This window comes from Salmo salar, chromosome 11 (genome assembly GCF_965601325.2).
Source record: "Salmo salar chromosome 11, fSalSal1, whole genome shotgun sequence".
Lineage (NCBI taxonomy): Eukaryota > Metazoa > Chordata > Actinopteri > Salmoniformes > Salmonidae > Salmo > Salmo salar.
This window is the reverse complement of record NC_138301.1, coordinates 10775363-10794359: the sequence shown is the minus strand read 5'-3', so window position 1 is coordinate 10794359 and position 18997 is coordinate 10775363. Positions and strand designations below refer to the sequence as shown.

The 18997-nt window shown below is 43.9% G+C and overlaps 1 protein-coding gene across 7 annotated transcripts in view; it reads right to left on the bottom strand.

Moving 5' to 3' along the window:
• Positions 1 to 18997, bottom strand: part of LOC106561954 (PHD finger protein 21A) — a 47957-nt gene that overhangs the window by 4609 nt on the left and 24351 nt on the right. For 3 of the 7 annotated variants that reach the window (XM_014126429.3, XM_014126432.3, XM_014126430.3), the window contains 12 exons: positions 7764 to 7937; positions 7417 to 7671; positions 6963 to 7046; positions 5992 to 6312; positions 5341 to 5463; positions 4874 to 4925; positions 4637 to 4716; positions 4313 to 4373; positions 2975 to 3141; positions 2265 to 2420; positions 215 to 290; positions 13 to 116 (listed from right to left, as the gene is read on the bottom strand). In XM_014126429.3, coding sequence (XP_013981904.2) covers positions 13 to 116; positions 215 to 290; positions 2265 to 2420; positions 2975 to 3141; positions 4313 to 4373; positions 4637 to 4716; positions 4874 to 4925; positions 5341 to 5463; positions 5992 to 6312; positions 6963 to 7046; positions 7417 to 7671; positions 7764 to 7937 — 1653 coding nt within the window. Of the gene's footprint in view, positions 1 to 12; positions 117 to 214; positions 291 to 2264; positions 2421 to 2974; positions 3142 to 3230; positions 3254 to 4312; positions 4374 to 4636; positions 4717 to 4873; positions 4926 to 5340; positions 5464 to 5991; positions 6313 to 6962; positions 7047 to 7416; positions 7672 to 7763; positions 7938 to 18997 lie in introns of all 7 variants that reach the window. The other 4 variants (XM_014126435.3, XM_014126434.3, XM_014126431.3 and 1 more) reach the window with 4 other exon arrangements.

Sequence of the window (18997 nt, the reverse complement as noted above, 5' to 3'; positions counted from 1 at the left end):
TGTAACGCTTACCGTTATGGATTGGCTCAGCTGTTTGACCCTTTGTTCTAGCTGTTCTCTGTCCTGCTTCAGTTCCAAGCTCCACTTCACCAGTTTCTGCTTCTCCTCCTCTTTAGCTGTCAGATAAACCATTACGGTCAACATTAAGTGCTAATTAGATGAACACAAATTCATTTTGGAGGTAGCTCTTTTTATATCTGTTCTTCTTCTGTACCTGCTTTATACGCAATGTAGGAATGAACTATAGCGAGGGTTCCAGGCCATGGGATTGCCTCATCTTTCATCAAAATCTAAAGAAGAAAAGGGAAAACAATTTAATCCATGTCAACAACCGGCTTAGTTCTGCTTCTTTAAAAAAAAAAAAATGTTTTAAATAGCCATTCAACCGTCCATTACGTTTCAGTAGTTTTTGGCGGAGAAAAGTGAGCGGAGAAATACAATTTAAGTCAAATACTGAGCTATATATTGTATGCCCCCCCCCCCCCCCCAAAAAAAATTGGGAAATTACATTATACGAATACAATTGTTTAGAGAAAGAGATTTCGTTTAACAAGTTATACTTTCTTCTCTCAAAAAGGTAGCGTTCAAAATGATTGACACTCCTAAAGATTCTTATAAATGAAGTAGTCAAAAGGTTTAGTATTTGGTCCCATATTACTAGCACAAACGATTCTACAAACGATTCTACAAACTTGTTGGATGCATTCGCAGTTAACGTTAGTTTTGGTGGTTTCAGATGATTTTGTTCCCAATAGAAATGAATGGTAAATAAATGTATCTAGTCACTTTTATTGTAAATAAGAATAACATATGTTTCTAAACACTTCTACATGAATGTGGATGCTACCATGATTACGGATAATCCTGAATTAATCGTGAATAACGATGAGTGAAAAAAAGTTACAGAGGGTCAAAGATTATATCTCCAACACACGCTTGTACATTTAATGTGGATGGTACTGTGAATAATGATGAGTGAGAAAGTTACAGAGGGTCAGAGGTCATACCCTGAAGACATGCTAACCTCTCACCATTACCAATAACAGGGGAGGTTAGCATGTCTTCAGGGTATGACCTCTGACCCTCTAACTTTCTCACTCATCATCATTCACAGTATCATCCACATTAAATGTACACGCGTTTAGAAACATATTAGATTGTTATTTGAAATAAAAGCGACTCTAAAATGACGCAATACATTAATTACCATTCATTTGTATTTGGCACAAAATAATCTGAAACAACCAAATGAACTGCATCCAACAAGTTTGTAGTCACTTGCCTAGTTAAATAAAGATGAAATAAAATGAAAGAAATAAGACAAGCTTGATGTAGTCATTGAATACGGGACCAAATGCTAACCTTTTGGCTACTTTAATTCTACAAGTATTTACGGGTGTCAATTTTGATGACTACCTTTGAGAAAAAACATTATTACTTTTTAATCAAAGTCTTTCTCGAAACAATTGTATTAGTAGAAAATAATATACTTTCCCCAAAACAATTAGCATCAAATATAGCTCGGTATTTGAATGATTTATTTTATACAGTTATTATTGCTCATCTTTATCAAGGGTGTCAACAATTTCGGACCGCACTGTAGATACTTTAGTTGAAGTTGCCTGATTTCATCACCAACTTTTAGATGTTTATACAATCATGGCTCTGAACGCTGTTGTCAGGGATTTTAGGACAGAGAGACAAGGCCATGAATCAAATGATTACTGGTTACTGTAGGTTATCATACTGTATGTTATGGAAACATTGCACAGAGGGATATCAACAGAACACGTCTTCCCTTTCAACCAAGCACCAAAAAGCCCAGGGACACATGCAGGGCCCCTGTGGAGCACTTTGGAGCACTTCCACATAAAGTGCACAAATCTTTCAGAGACTAGACGGACAAGAAAAAAAAAAAGTCAAAAATGACAAGATGACAGTGCAAGAAGCATTTTGTACAAATAATGAAGTGAAATGCATGGCGCTTTCTCATGCCTGTTCAAAAACTTTGTTTGGAGAACATACAAAGCTAGTCTTACTGCTCAGACCCCCTACAATAAGACAATCTCTGAGATTCCTGAGAGCACTAGGACAAGGTGGCATGAGTGGTTCTCACTGAGGTTTCACCTTCTAATATCTCACTCTTACAAACTGGCGTGGCGCAGCTGGAGCTTGTATTAGCTGCATTTAGTTTACAACTGGCCTGGGAACTGCTGGGGGACCTTCTAAGTGGCTGAGACTGCAGGGACAGATGCTGCTGTTACCTGGTCGTGACATTTGGGGCAGATCCACATGCCCCTGGGAATGGTTTTCAAGGGTGGAGCGAGGCAGTCCAGATGGTAAACACGTGCACATGTGTCACACATGAGCAACTGACCACTGCGCCTGCACACAGTGCAGAAGTCCTCATGGATGTCTCCCTGTCAGGAAGAATTGCATCAATCAGTATTGTGGCCACTACGCCCAACCGATCATACCTGGATATGTGGTACTAGAGGAGAGGGAGTCGAACTTCACTGAATGACACCTGCCCAATCTGACTGTGCTTTCAAACTGTCCACATTGTAATTGTGTTTGTGGGCACTGGGTGTTGTTCACACTAACCAGTTTTCACTGGATGACCGCGAGTAATGTTGCTGGTCACGTTACCCTACCAAACCCCAAACACCACTGTCAACTGCAATGACGTGCGATGCGTTGATCCAAAACATCCTCAGCCAAAGGAGTGAGGGACTTTTCACTTTGTAAGGTTATGGACACCAGGACACACATAGATTGTCACACATAAATGAATGATGGATGTAATGGCATGTAGGGTGTAAAAGTGAATGGATGTGGAAGGTTTCATGTTGTAAGGAGGGGTGGTCTGTCCTGAAACCATAGGGCCTCAGGGAGATACCACTGAGGGGGGGGATTTGGGGGGAGGTTTTCTCTAGTCCTGGTAGGTGCAGTAGGCTCTCCATCATCTACTTACATCCCCGGAGCTGGGTCTAGGCAGAGGGAGGGTGTGGGGGTGGACGGGGAAGTGAGAGCCCCCCCTCTCTGGCCGGTGGTGGGCCGGGGAGGCGGAATGACTGCTGGTGGGGGATGTTGGGGTGTGAAGACCCAGCTCAGGAACACTGCTGTATTTGGGTGGGCGACCTGGGTGAGATGAGACACGACAAAACAAAACAAAAACAAAAGAAAGGAAAATGGGAGAACAAAATAAAAAAAACATTCTCATGACATACCTGTGACAATGGGTCCTCATTGGCTAGCGCATAAGGAAGAGGAAGAGGAGGAGCACAGACAGAAGCGTTAGTACACAGCGAGGGGGAACAGCATGAAGTCGGGTCAAGAGGAAGGGTGAGCTGGGCAAAGCTGACAGTTAATTAGGACACTAGTTCCGAGAACAAAGCAGGCCAAAGCAAGACATAAGCCACATCGCATCGACCCGCAGGGCAAGACTTTGTTGAAACAAATGTAAAATCTAATATCTACATTATTTCAATGTACTATATGAAACAATAGGTCAAATACAACATTGGCAGTCAGAACGTGGGAAGCAAATGCTTGGTTCATATGAGGATTCATTCTCCTAAATGTTCTACTCACAGAACCGCAGTGTACCACTAAATATGTTACATAACAGGCCTCTTAAGTCTGTTACAAACAAATGAGTAGTGAGATCTGACTTGGCTTGACACGCCATATTAGCCTGAAATCCACAAACCTGTTTTGTTAACATTCCACTACATATTCTCCCGTGTAATGCTAAACATGAGAAAGAGTGGCAAGGAGTGGAATGCTAACTCAGACTGGTACCCAGGCTAATGCCATACACATAGCATTCAGACAGAGACATGGCTGAAATCCACATGGGGTTTTGCTTGGTGGAGTCCTGGGGTGAGCACATACAGTACAGAGCTGTGAAGCCATCCTCAACAATACATTCAGAGCAGGGTAGCCTTCCCATCTTACTGAGAGGGCAAAGAGAGCTGGTTAAGTAGCATGAATTACAGACAGGGCAAAAAGCACAGAGTCAAGTGGCAATAAAAGCAGGAAATGCAAGGAAAGAGACAGCTTTATTGCACAACCAAAAGAGCTCCTACAGTAAGTCTGTGATGGGGCAGTATCACGGTACAACAAAATGATGTATACTGGTCTCCACAGTTTTATGAGATATGACAGCATAGACTTCCTCCTGGTGTCTGGGAGAGACTGGTCCTCCTGGTCCAATTGACATGGTGTTAACAAGGTTACAAGGTGGGTCACTCCACACAACCCTGAGTAGCTAGATGTTTCCATAACCTGACAGGAGATTCATACTGACCTCTCTTCCTGGTGCCTTGGTGTAGAGGAGTGTTCAGGTATGTGACGCCGTTCTTCTTACGCTGTAAATATAGGTTGTGTTTACTACTTAGGTTTGGTTCTCTCACAGCAGATCTAGAACAGGTACAGTATTCAGAGTTGGGGTCGGTTCCATTTAAATTCCAGTCAATTCAGAAAGTAAACCAAATTCCAATTCCAAATTTTCCCCATTGACGAGAATTGGAATTTCAAATGTACTTCCTGAATGGACTGGAATTGAGACCAACCCTGACAGTATCATCATAATGCCATAATAATAACAACGTTAGTGGCCTATATACTGTACCTCCGGCTCAAACACTGCTCCACTGTATACTGGGTTTGCTGTTGTTCTCCTCTTGCGCTCCTGCCTCCGACTCTGGATCTCTGCTCAGGTATAGAATAGACCAGGTCAGTATAACACATTGGACATATCTGAGGTTAAATTGTCTTCATGCAAGCGCAGACATTATTGTAAAAACGTATACAGAACAGGGTGTGGGGGGGTGCTATAAAAGCAAAAGCTCCATTTGGGTCTTCAAACCTTCCAGATGGTCATATGTCACAAGTCCCAAGGACACCATGAAGGCAAGTTTCTGTGGGAGAGAACAAGAAATCAAATGTTCAGTAAACGTGTCAGAAAACAAGATTGGCCCACAAAGCTGAGCATCTACAGTACCAGTCAAAAGTTTGGACACGCCTACTCATTCCAGGGTTTTTCTTTATTTTTACATTGTAGAATACGCTGGTTGAGAGAATGCCAAGAGTGCGCACAAAGCTGTCATCAAGGCAAAGGGTGGCTACTTTGTTTAACACTTTTTTTTGTTGGTTACTACATGATTCCATATGTGTTATTTCATAGTTTTGAGGTCGACACTATTATTCCACAACGTAGAAAATAGTAAAAATAAAGAAAAACCCTTGAATGAGTAGGTGTGTCCAAACGTTTGACTGGTACTGTACTTTTATTTTCTTGTTTTCATTGCATCTGTGTATAGAGTACATGCCCACCTGGGGGTTGTCCTCTCTCTTGTTCCTCAGCAGGGGTGGAGGGGTGCCTCTAGCGGTGTGTGAAGGAGAGGAGGGCGCACTGGCCGAGGTCTTCGGCTCTGTAACACCCCGAGCTTTAACAGTCTGGAGGACGGAAGTAACAGAGTTAGCCGCGCACAACAAGAGTCGGACTGTGACGGTGGATGTGACGCCCCTTCATGAGAGACCGCTCTCAACGAGGAGAAACACACATCTTCACACACAGCAAACCAGGACAGAGGGTGGTGATGACCTGTCTTATGTAGGCGGAGGACTCTCCATTCGTGAATGTTATTGGGAGGTCTTCCAATATTCAGTGTACCTACGAATTCACTCTCTGGAATAGAGTTGTGGCAGCCGCTCAAGTACCTAGCTATGCACATCAACAAAGCAGGATGTCTATGCCGACCAAATTGAGTTAAGTAAGAAGCCTGTGATGAACACAAAATAGCAAGGCTAACAGCAGGGTGCTTCTTGGTTTAACAGCAATGAAAATGGTAATTCTACTACCGACGGCCCTACTGAAGATATTATCTGGAAGCTAATAGATTTCATTTCATTGGGTCCACGGAGAAGACTGTAATTTAAACAAATCAAGTTTGCCCGCCCCCTCTTTGTTCCCCCTCCTCTCACCTTGGTGTCAGGGCTGAGGCTTCTGATCTGAAGGGTCTGATGAGTTGCCAGGGTGGCCGTAATGGTGGCTGGCGAGGTGATGACGATGCCAGTCAGCTGGGCAGATGGCAGGGTCTTGGTGATGCTGGCGCAGGGCTGGCCGTTTACAATGTGTACCTGGTGGATGGGCCCGGTGGTGGAGGCCAGTGAGGTGGAGGTCAGCTTGGTGGTCAACATGACAGGCCGCTGGAGGAGCTGAGGGGCAGCCAGCATGGGAGGAGGGGGCGCAGGGGCGATGGGTACCGTGGAAGTGGGCGTAGGCGTGGCTGGTTTAGGTCGGACCTGGTCCACAATATAGACAGGAGGATAGTGAGCATACAGTATGTAAGGGCCAGTAAACAGTAAAAAAAAGTGCATACCAAATACACAGCATTGTCATTAGCCCTCTGTGATCAACACACAAAGCAGCAACAACAGAGGGCATGCCACATTCACAACCAAGGTTAGCAGGAAGTGGGTTGGCACTGGGCAGGTAGATTGAAGGAACAGCCAAAGCACGTGGTAAGGAACAACACTGCTGACATAGATAGTGAAGCCAGGTAGTTAGCAAGGGGTTACGAAAATGCCACTGAAACAGGTCTTGGGTCAAGCCTTCGGTCCTGAACAAAAAGCATATGAATGCAGGAACACACACACGTCACAAAAGGACACAAGACAAACAACAAATTAGGAAGAACTTGCTCCACCAGTCCCCTCCAGTAGAATCCCTATTCAGACCTCTGAATAGAAAACCGTTGTAGTCTGGTAGGCTATCCAATCAAACTGCCTCAAATGGAGTACATTTGACGTTGTAGGACGTCAGATGATAGCTAACGAATTAAAAGCTTAGAAGCTGGTCATTCTAGGACTGATATCCAGTCTAAACGCCCCCTGTTAGTGTTACTGGAGAGAGGCTGCGGGGGTGAGGGGAGGGGAGATCCGCGTGGACGAACCTGCGTTAGAAAGGTAGGTCGAGGCGTCAGTCTAGGCGGAGGGATAAACTGAGGAACTTTGATAGGCTGGGCGGTGGCCTGCACCTGCGACGAAACCATCCGTTTACACACGTTAGAGAATGCGAAAAAACCACACACAGTCTCAACGAGATAGGCCCTGAGGACACGCTCGTGAGCGAGCAAGTTCACACAGTGAAGAAAAGTTGGTCCCCGATCCGATTCATCCCTTGTGAAATCTTTCATTTTGCAGACGCTCCTGCGGCGACACGTCCTCATTATCTAAAGAACACATGTCAACCCCATCTGTGCCCTGTGATTTCAAACGTTTGTTTACAAAATCAGAAATATACCATTAACACAAAATCGGGACTTCAGGGACACTTCAGTGTAAATGAATTGTATGTGCAGACAATGAAGCTGAGTGAGTGACATGCGGTACATGCAGTATACTTACAACAATAGTGTTCTTGGAGACAATCCGAACCGGCTCCATTCCTTGATGGGTCAACTTGCTGGATGTCTGAAGGTTGATAGGTGCACTCAGTGAGTCAGGGTGACCTATGCTGGCCTTGGGCGTGTTGCTGATGGCTGTGACCTTGGCGACGGAAGGTCGCGGCGTCACGGTGAAAGCAGGCATGGTAGCGGTGGCAGCTTTCAGTACCAGAGGTAGAGTCTTAGTGGCGATGACCGGGGTGATCGTCATCGTGTTCTGTCCAGGAGAGAAGCTAAGTTGAATATGGGGCTACTTTCAACAACACATACGAACAGATTGCTATTACAGCAGTGTGTGTGAACAAGTACCTGTGGCGTGCTCAGTTTGTCAGGCGAGGGCAGGGAGGGTGGGGTGTGGAGGTTAGGCAGGGCAGAGGCCTTCCCATCAGGCTGCACTGGGTGCTGGGGATGCTGATGGGCCTGGACCTCCGGATGATCCTGTTTAACCAGCAGCTCTTTCCTCAGCTGCTCCACCACCTTCTTCTGCAAGACAGCGGAGGACAGACAGATTTAAGTCGACAGAAGGAATTCTGGAGTTTTCATATGGATCATGCTGTCCTAGAGAGGTACATACATAATGATGACTCAAACAAAAAACTGTCCACTATCAGGATATCAAAAGCACGAAACAAAAGTAAAAAGAGACAAGCAACTGTCCTTGTCAAATGTTATTCTTTACCTCATACAAACCCAATTCCCTTCGTTGCTGACTCAGTCATAAAAAATAAAAATAAAATCTTCATAGGCAATAAAGGCATTTTTTGCTTAAACGTAATAGAAATGCTTTCTGCTTAAGGCAGAGGGAAGTGGTGAGGTAAATGGGAACAGAAAGAGTGAGAAGAGAGAGGAACAGCATCTGCCTCAGGTTAAATTCACACTGAAGAGAACAGCATCTGCCTCAGGTTAAATTCACACTGAAAATAAACGACATCAGCTGACCAAAAAAAGAAATGGCCACATCGCACACTGAACTAAAGCAACGGTGGAATCCAAACTGTGTATATTACCCAGTTGGTAGTTGAACAAAAAACAATGTTCCATGTATCCACATTTTTATTCTGACTAGACCTTAATAAAATGACATGAGGATTATTTTCAAATGCATGTAGGTCTAAATCCTGTTAGATATACATGTAGCCGTCAACGGGTACCAGGAACCAGGAAGTGTCCTGGAGACTTCTAGTTATCCCTTTGTTGTGGCAAAAAGGCACAGATTCAGTATTATATGTGTATATATTAACCACAGCCAACTACTACATCTAGAAATGAATACAAAGTAAATGAGGATGAACAATCCTTCTAGCCTCCTGCAGAATCAGTTCTTGAAATTCAGTTTGGAATTTGGTCCAATAAAATACCGCCTGGAACTGTTTTACACACACTGTGACAAAGACACACAAGGCTTGACAGCACAGCGAAGTGGCAGGTGTCCCAGATTCCCCCTGGCTACGGCACATAGGACACCTACCCCAGTCATGAGCAGCCTGCTTCTAGGCAAATCATCTGTGCCATCCCCCAACAACAGGTTTATACTGGTTCTGACACAGCAAGTCGCAAACAGTCTCAATTATCTGCAACCTTACCCACACAGTGAGCATCAATCCTTATCTGGTAGGCTCATAGAATGCTTTGCGGTTTATAATACTTCCTGCTTTCTCCTTTATGCCCAGAGAGCTAATTGCTGAACCTTGCGCACACACACACACACACACACACACAGTTTCCAATTGGCTTGGCTTCAGACTAGTTTGCATTGACTGTGGCACTGCCACTGCCCCTCGCGGGCCAGCCAGGAGATAGGAGAGGACACATATGATGAAGTCAGCACAATGAGACGCAGTTCATTCTTCCCTCACATTCGCTCTATTGATGTATGCATTGAAAGCGCCCAGACCCCCCCCCCCCCCCGTCTGATAAGACAGAACAGAGTCAGACCGCTCTAGTTCACCTCTGTCCATTCACTCACACTCACTGCAGTGAAAAGTGAGCCAATGTCCTCTCAGAAGCCATGGTTCGGGCTGAGCCAAACTTTTTGGAGGGCGTTGCATCTGAACCAAGGGTAACCGACTGTCTACGTCCATTCTGTCAGAGCAAGTAAAAACACTCAACTGTAGCTTTACAAGGAAAATATAACCATTCATGAATAAATATAAATCCCAATAATGTATATTCTTTCTTACCTTTCATCTGACTTAGTACAGTAATGATCATGCTCTTTTTTTGGTATATATATATATCACTGACATTGACAATTGTTAGATTCATACTACACTGTTGAGGAAAGAGCTCGCACGTAAGCATTTCACTGTAATACCATTTAAAACTTAATTTGATCCCCAATAGGAAAACAACCTTTACGTTTCGTTCTATTCATCGGAAAATACAATATTTTTGTTGATCAAATCAAGCAGGAGTAAAATACGGAACAGTCCGTTTGGAAATAGACCCGACATGCATGAACAAACACTCTGAGACCACATGGCAACTGCAACATGAATTAATAACCAGACACAGGTGTGTCTGAACAAAAAGGCCAACCTGTGCACATGAAATACAACAGCTCCGGGGAAGAGCGATAAGCATGAGGTTTTTAGAAGTGCTGTTGTGAATGACATGTGTTTGTGTGTTAGTTTAACAAGAGGGGATGTATCAGAATTAGCCAGTGGCGTCCCCCTTCCATTCATGTACTACATCCACCCTCTGGTCTACAATCCCACCACTGCCCACCTCTAATGTAATCTTTCATTGGTTTTGAGGCGAGGGTCCTGTCAGCTCTACATGGTGATGCTGCTCACCTTCCCTTATCTCCTCTTAAAATCAGGCCTATTTAACTGCTACAGGCGCTGCAGCTTTCCACCAGTCAGTGCAGCTTTCCACCAGTCAGTGCAGCTTTCCACCACTCAGTGCAGCTTTCCACCAGTCAGTGCAGCTTTCCACCACTCAGTGCAGCTTTCCACCACTCAGTGCAGCTTTCCACCACTCAGTGCAGCTTTCCACCACTCAGTGCAGCTTTCCACCACTCAGTGCAGCTTTCCACCACTCAGTGCAGCTTTCCACCCCCCAATTTTATTTACATACATTTTTTTCCAGAGACTTCCATGTGCGCATGAATTAATCAATTATAAAGTCAATTTGATTTTACCAATCTAGTTACATAATGGGAATCATGTATTTGGATGGTAAATCTCTGTTGATAAACTGTGTAAATCAAGATGTAGCCTAGGCCTATCCACAATACAGGTGAATGCATATTCAATAGCAGTGTGTGCATGCATTGAGTTATTGAGCTTGTTTTGACTGATTTCATGGGGCTACAGATGAAAAAATCAGTTTCCCTTCCATTTGAGATAATTGCAGTCAGTTAGCGTGACCTTTATGAATTATGAAGCCTTTATATGGTTTATTACATGAATTTTGAAGAATTCACAACAAGTGACGTTATATGAGATAATCTTCATCAGCTAACAAAACGTTTAAGATCTCCTAAGCCTGCTTTTACCACAGACCTTATTTTCTGCGTTTATCTAAAATCCCCCCCCCCCAAAAAACTGCATTCATTTTCCCCGTAGGCTTTGTCCAACGAACCATGGCAGAGTTAGCGCTTATAAAAAAAACGCCATTACTTTTGCTCTCTATAGATCATCTTTGGGAGAGATGTGAGTGAGACCAAATAAGTGAACGGACCACTCGAGGACCACTTTGGAAATAAGCATTTTAATTAATACTTTCAAGTGATATCCTCTGGGTTCACATTGTGCATTTTGTTGTATATGTCTGTTGCCCAAAATAAATTCAATTCAATTCAATGAATAACGTTTTTTGGTGGCAATCAGCTTGGAAAATCTGCATATTTTGCCTTATGGTTGCATATTATCACAAACAAGGTAGTAGGATAGTGAATTGATGTTATGTTAGCTTTAGCTGTCAGCTAGCAAGGACATTTTGCTTACAAAGCTGGAAGCTACCAGCATCTTCTTCCATTGTAAAGTGTTCTAGCCTGTAATGTACTAGCCCGTTTTGCAAACAGTAATTAACAGTTGCAACATTTCTACATGCCGTGTCGCATTATTCAAAGTGGGTTAACTTCTGTGCAGCGTGAGTTGGAAGCGAACATGACGCAGCCCAGACTCCAAGTGCAGGTTAGCAATGACTAAGTGGGGTCGGCAACGCTGATAGACAGGCTTGATTCGTGAGACACATTTGGCAGAAGTACTGAAAATAACACATTCTAGTACCGGACCGTTTTTTAAAATGTTATAGTATCGAAAAGGTACAGACGTTTTAGGTATACCGTGCAACACTACTAATAAGCACTAAAGGCTCAACATTGGAATTTCCTAATCTGCTCAGTGCAGAGAGCGTCTGCTAAATGACTTAAATGTAAATGTAAAAAATGTCCTGTTAAGCCTTGAGGACCGATGCAGTGATTGCTATTATACTTCCTGTTTAACTAATGATTTTGTTTTAAACCAGCCTTTTTACAGTCTGCTTATTATGGGAATTCTAATTAGACGATCGTGTAAAAGGACTCTACATGAATCGCATTCTTTTTTTAAAGTCAGTGTAACGCTTTCGATTTTATTTGGCAAGGTCATTGATGCATATGCACGAGCTGCCCTTTAGTGCTCCGCAAAGAAGAATTGGGCACATTCAAGCTTTCTCTGCTGTCATTGCCATCAGCTACATTGAGTCAATGGACAAATAACTTTCTATGCCACACACGCACGCACGCACACACACACACACACAAGCTTGCAAAGCAGGACAGCTGCCACGGTGAGACAGGTTTCATCAAAGACCACCCTCATGATTCTGACAGTTGTCCTTATCAGACAACAGCTATCAGCAGCTAAGGTCTTGGGACATCTTGGGCTAATGCAAGACATCTTGTATCATCCTCAAACGTTCCACATCTCTTACTCCACATACAGCTACAGTATGTGAACTACTGTCCGTAGGTCCTTTTAATGTACCTCATCTTTTAGCATAACCACTCAGTATTATCTGATGCTCAGTAATAGCTAGACCAAGCTGACAGCTTTTCAGAGGCCATTTTCACAGCAGGATACGTTTCATTACGCAGAAGTCCTTGGGCAGACGGTAGTTCAGCCAGTTAGGTTTCCTTTTTTGGGGGTCTCCCTAGCGATGGAATGCTTTTTGTTGAGGGAACACAGCACAGCCCAGTAGGATACGGTAAGAAACCTGCACAGGCAGAGATGACCTCCAGAGGGCACAATATGGTCACAGAGCCTCTAATGACAGAAATCAAAGCGTTTACTTCTTTGATGGGGGGGGACACTGTTTATCAGTTGTATGTACAGACAATGTGGTCAAGGCTTAAATGAGAAATTATGAATAAATAAGAAGTCAAAAGCCCTGAATCCCTCAAAAAACCAAAACAGGAATGGACAATGACTAAATATTACACACAAATCAGTCTGATGTGCTTTCTTAAAATCATTTGTTGAGAGACCATAGCAGCAATTCCTTTCCAGTTATAGATGTGAACCACAAGTGAGTCATCTCCAGATGCTAGTTGGCGTGTTTTGGAGGCCTTGCAGAAAGCCCTGTGTGTCTGCTGAAGTGCTGAGTTGGCTGCTGAACATACGGCGCAAAGCAGTGGTTGGCTAATCAAAGGACCCAGTGCTCACTCAGCACGCACAGCAGGGCGCCCTATAACTGTCCCACCTCCCACTTTCTCTGGGAGGGTCTGTCGTTCACAAATTATACATAGTGGAAAGTCCAAAGGCTGCCTGCCGGGGAAAAAACTGAACCAATGCTCTGCTAAATGGTCTTTAGTCTCTGGCTTCAAAGCATCAGCTGTTTCCTCTGTGAGCTTTCCTCGGGGTGTGTCAAAACCCATAGCGCATGTTTTAAAAAGCCCTTTCTTCATCTGCATTGCCGCTATTCAGGCATTCACTACGTGACATTGTCAGACCTCTTTGTCATGAGTCCCCGACTACACGTCGATCACTCACTGGGATCTCTACCGTGTGAGTGACGGGCGAGGGTAAATTGCACTTCATCACTCAGCCTCCGATGGCCATCCCCCTGTCAACGAGGACAGAATGCTGTCATTTCAAATGAAATACAAATGGGAGGGGAAGCAGTGACTCACAGATGAGGTTGACTTTATAAAAGCACAAGCTCCTTTATTTCCCCATCTCATCTCAAGGGAGGGATATAACAGATGGAATGAAGGGGTACACTCTGTTCAGAACCAATCCTCCTCATCATGTCATGCTGTACCATGGAAACCGTGTACAGCAGACCTGGGTCAAATACTGTACATATGGCATATATACTGAACAAAAATATAAACGAGCCATGCCCAGCCCATTAGAATTAGTTTTTCCCCACAAAAGGGCTTTATTACAGACAGAAATACTCCACAGTTTCATCAGCTGTCCAGGTGGCTGGTCTCAAAACGATCCCACAAGTGAAGAAGCCGATGTGGAGGTCCTGGGCTGGAGTGGTTTACACGTGGTCTGCGGTTAGGAGACCGGTTGGACATACTGCCATATTCTCTAAAACGACGTTGGAAATGAACATTAAATTCTGGTAGAGAAATGAACATTCAATTCTCTGGCAACAGCTCTGCTGGACGTTCCTGCAGTCAGCATGCCAAATGCACGCTCCCTCAAAACTTGGCCGCGGCATTGTGTTGTGTGACAAAACTGCACATTTTAGAGTGGCCTTTTATTGTCCCCAGCACAAGGTGCACCTGTGTAATGATCATGCTATTTAATCAGCATCTTGAGATGCCACACCTTTCAGGTGAATGGAGTATATTGGCAAAGGAGAAATGCTCACTAGGGATGTAAACAGATTTGTGCAAAACAATTGCGAGAAATAAGCTTTTTGTGTGTATAGCAAATTTCTGGGATATTTTATGTCAGCCCAGGAAACATGGGACCAACACTTTACATGTTGCGTTTATATTTTTGTTCAGTTTACTTCTAAATGACTAACATGCGCTTTATTTAATATGCCCGGTACAAAGAAAAAAAACAAAATAGTCCAAACATTTGATTTAGCTTGGAGTTATAAATATTATATATTGGCACTGACCCTGGAACTGACCCGGTATATAGCTTACGTATGTTCTTCTTATTTCTATTTTCTTTGTGTGTTTGTTCTACTTTTTTTTCTAGTACTACTGATATAGATTACTGCATGGGAAAGAGAAAGCAAGGGCTGCACTGAGTGAGGCAATAAAAACTAGAAACTTCAAGATAAACAGACTTATAAATGATGGCATCCAGTATTACTCATCAACATTCCCTAAGATGTATCTTTTCCCATAAAAGCCCGATCCTGTGTATTGGTACTCAGCTATCGTCATTGGCTTACGACCTGCTGACTCTGGCTTTCCTCTCCCTCTCATTTTTATATTTTCATTTTTTATCTTCCTTCTGAAACAGGATGAAATGTGAGCGGCACATCTGGTGCTTCCCAGCCATGTGGAGGGAGGTCTGGTGGGGTTGGGGCTGCCTGCCTCCTCTCAGCCTCTCAGGTGTGAGGATTTATCCCCCCGACAGTCTCCCCTCCCCTTTTGTGCTGATGGTATTTAAACAGCATGTTGAGCCCTTGATTGAAATTCCTCTCACACTACCGCTTGCCTCACAGTCCTCCCTCTCTCACTCTCCCTCCCTTCTTTCTCGCTATCTCTCGGAGCTAGAACTAAACCCATCACAGACACACATTAAACGCTCGCCTCTCGCTCCATCTGGGCAGATCCATGACACATACAAAGCCTCCCTACTGCGGCCAGTGTGTGTAATTGTAACACATACTGGCATGCTTGCACGCACACACACACACTACAGATTACATTGGGCTATCTGTACGCACAGTAGCAAGAGGTAGGCTACCCTGTTCCTGGAGTGTTGCAGGTACTGCAGGATGTTGTTCCAACTAGGCATCATTGATCAGCTAATCTAGTTTAGTGATTGCCTAAACTCAACACACCTGGTCGTCCTCGGCCCCCCCAGAAGTTTCCATTATTTTGTTTTAACCCTACTGGCACACCTGATTCAACTAATCATCAAGCCTTTAACTAATTGAATCAGGTGTGCCAGTTTAGGATTAAAACAAACATTTTAAACATTGGGGGGGGGGGGCCGAGGAGAGGGTTGGGAAACCATGAGTAAGAGGGCTACGTCTTCCATGTCCTTTTGTTTCGCAGCAAAGATTCGTGAGGGAGTAATAAACACCAGAGGAACCAATGCGTCAGCTACAATTATTCACTGCTCAAAATATCCTATCACCACACATAAATACACAGAGACACACACACACACACACACGCAGTTACGCACACGCAGCCAATTCAAAAATACCAAGTGTCAGGTAGAGCTGTATTGTTCTGAGATTATTTTCACGCCACAGCTGTCTAATGAAGGCAAAGTCATATTTTCACACCCCTTCACTAAAACGAGAGCACATTTCAACAAACGGACCGAGATTGTGGGGCAAAACACTGAGAACATGAAGGAGTGAAAGATGACACTTGATGTTGAGGATGAGACGTTGAGTGTGACAGGAAAGTCAGAGCAGGGGTCCTGTCCTAGCCTGACATCATGTAGCTCCTCCACACAACCCCTTTCCACCGTTTGCCCTTTCTCAATGCCTTTCACTATCACCTGTTACAGTTAAAGTGATAGTCAATTTCCCTAACTGTCAAACCCTCCGCTGCCAAGACAACGCTCTTCACGGAGGCAGAGTGACCAATGCATATTACAGTAAGTACGAGTGTGATTTAAATAAATAAAAAAACGCAGCCAGGCTGCCTCATTTGCACTACATTGTGGCGATTTCATACCGCGTCCCTCTCCATCTACCCTGTTACGTTTTTACTTGCCATTAATCGCATGAAATTATTAGTTACATTCTGAAATGATTGCTTGACAATAGTAAACGGTAGACATTTCTTAGAGGGTAAAATAAAAGGAATAAAGGCGGTGGTCATCCCGTCAGTTTCATCTTCCTCTCACGAGAGCCTGAAGCTGAGGTTAAAGTCAGAGCTACCTCGGAATGGCGTCATTGTAAGGGATTCTGGGATATTCACTATGCTGCTGTACTTTAATGGTAGTCGTTAATATCAATTAGCTGGGGAGCGTTAAACACAATGCCGCTTCCTTTTTTTGTATTTTAGAGATAGGAGTGGAGACAAAGGAGGTTGAACAAGAGGGTGCTTAGGTAATTATCATAAGTCCTCTAAAAGCATACACAAGCATATAAGTACAAAAAAAAATGTCAAAAAAAAGAAGAAAGAAATGGATCAATTACATCCGATAAACATGCACGGTCGATACGTGTCACTACTATTAATGCAATCACAGCTGGCCACAGTAGAGGTTGACCTCGGGAGGCACTTTCACGTGTTGTCAGCCTTAAAGCTAAACATAACCGAGCAGACTTAGCTCTAACCCTCCTCCCATCAAGCCCACCACACCTAGAGCTAAAACCCAAGGAGGAAACAACAGTAAAAGCTTTACAGTTTCCTCAAACACACACACACACACACACCACTGCCAGAATGAAGTATTTACTCAGCAACTACATGCATCATGGGGTATGCGCTGCTCTCTTCTACTCAGTCAGTCTCTCAGTCAGCCACAGAGCGCTGTGAAAGTGGGTTAAGCAGGTATAAAACCTCTTCTCTATCCAGACAGCCCTGCTCCCTGCAGATACGCTCTAGTGGGGTGGGAGGAAGTGCAGGGCACTGAATACAAATCTACTTTCAACGTACAAAGTGCTGAACAATGTAAACTGCACCCCGAGCAGGAAAAGGATTAGCATTTCCATGAATGTGTGTTTAATCTTCAAACTTAATTTCTAAAATCAATTTACTGAGTCCACCAGGAGCAGAGGTTACCTGCTTTGAAATAGATAAAGCAACTAATAGTATTAACAAATTGGGTGATTTGTTTATTTTCTTTTTAATATTTACCAAATAAATTATTTATAATCTCTCGTAATTACCTACAGCATTTCTTGTATGACGCATATTGTAAATCCTTCTCGGTACAGAATAGAAAACAAGAGAGAGAAAACAGAATCCATCTACCCACATACTTAACAAGCTCATTGTCTGTAGTCACCTTCAAAGCTTCCTATAAAGCACATAGCGCTCAAATATGTTTTTGTAGGAAATTTAAAATTGAGTCAAAGACCTTGGCCTTGTGGCTTATTCAGCCTGAGCAAACGTTAATCTACCGAGAGAATGGCGATGGTGATGTAAGTATCAGGGAACTAGCAGGTGGGGTCATTAGTTTTAAGAACAGGCCAAGGAAAGCACACCCCAGGAGGTAGTATATGAGGCTCATTTCTGATTTTCACCGTATTAGTCAGGCATCAAGGAGATTATCCCGGATTGTAGTTTAAGGTTTCCGGAGGCGGACAGGACAGACCTGCAGTGGAACAGCGCGGGGGCATGTCTTAGTGAAACTCCGCCCCACACGGCTCCCAGAGAGCATGGCAGTTGGCCCCACTCTCCCAGTGACAGCCAGCCATGGCTGCTTCCTTTCTCCTGCTCTCCTCTGGCCTGCCACAGTCTTCTCTCCAGACCACAGTGCAGGGAGCCAGGGGGCATCTGTGTGGAAGAGTGGAGCTGACATTCTAACACAGAGAGGCACCGTGCTGCTGGATTAAAGCACATCCTCCTGTCACACACACACTACACTCCCTCCCTCTCCTTTCAAAACAGTGACTTAGCAACGTGCTGCCACAGCACTTCTCAGGAATAGGGATTTTCTGATTCTTTTCAGTTTAAAAGAGAAAATACATTTCTTTGATAGAGATGCATTCTTCCCCCGTTAGCTTTTAAAGTGTTGAGGGTGTTCTTAAAAAAAAGGGTCTGTAGGGTAGAATGGAGGTGTAGCTTCTCCACTAACCTTTGAACTGTAAGCGGGAAAAGTCAGGGAGGGGGCTGGCTCTTTACTCTCCTCTCTTGAGACGGAGCTAGATGTCTACGGAAGATGTGACGGCGCACTCTGGGAGATCACTGACATACAGTACACCTGTACCAGCCACAAGTGCAACCCTAATCACCCTACAAGCACCAGCAGAACAAAAAACTCAAAGTTCTAGCCAGCTGCTCACGAAAAGACTGACTGTGCCAGAAACGACCATATGGCTCACCTGTTGCTAAGGAACAGTGATCACTGAACCCTGTGCAGACTGACTCCAACGCAGGTACCTAACACAGAAGAAATAGGAGTCTTCCTGGTGGGCTGAATATTATATGTATGCCTCTACTGTGTGCGTTTTCAAAGTGAGAGGAGGGGAAAGTACAACTTCATGTGTGGTACAGCCTCAGAGTGTGGTAATAATTAAAAAGTACATTAGAGTCAGAATACTTAAGTTGATGTATATTCAATTGGAAATTGCGTGAAACAATGCTTGTCTGCATATAGAAGAGTGCAGCCGAGGACAACCATATATTGTATGCAGGAAATGTTTGGTTCATTTCAGTGCAATACTGTGAGTCATCCCTCAACAACACTAAAGCACTTCTAGTTTTCAGCTCTTTTTATGCC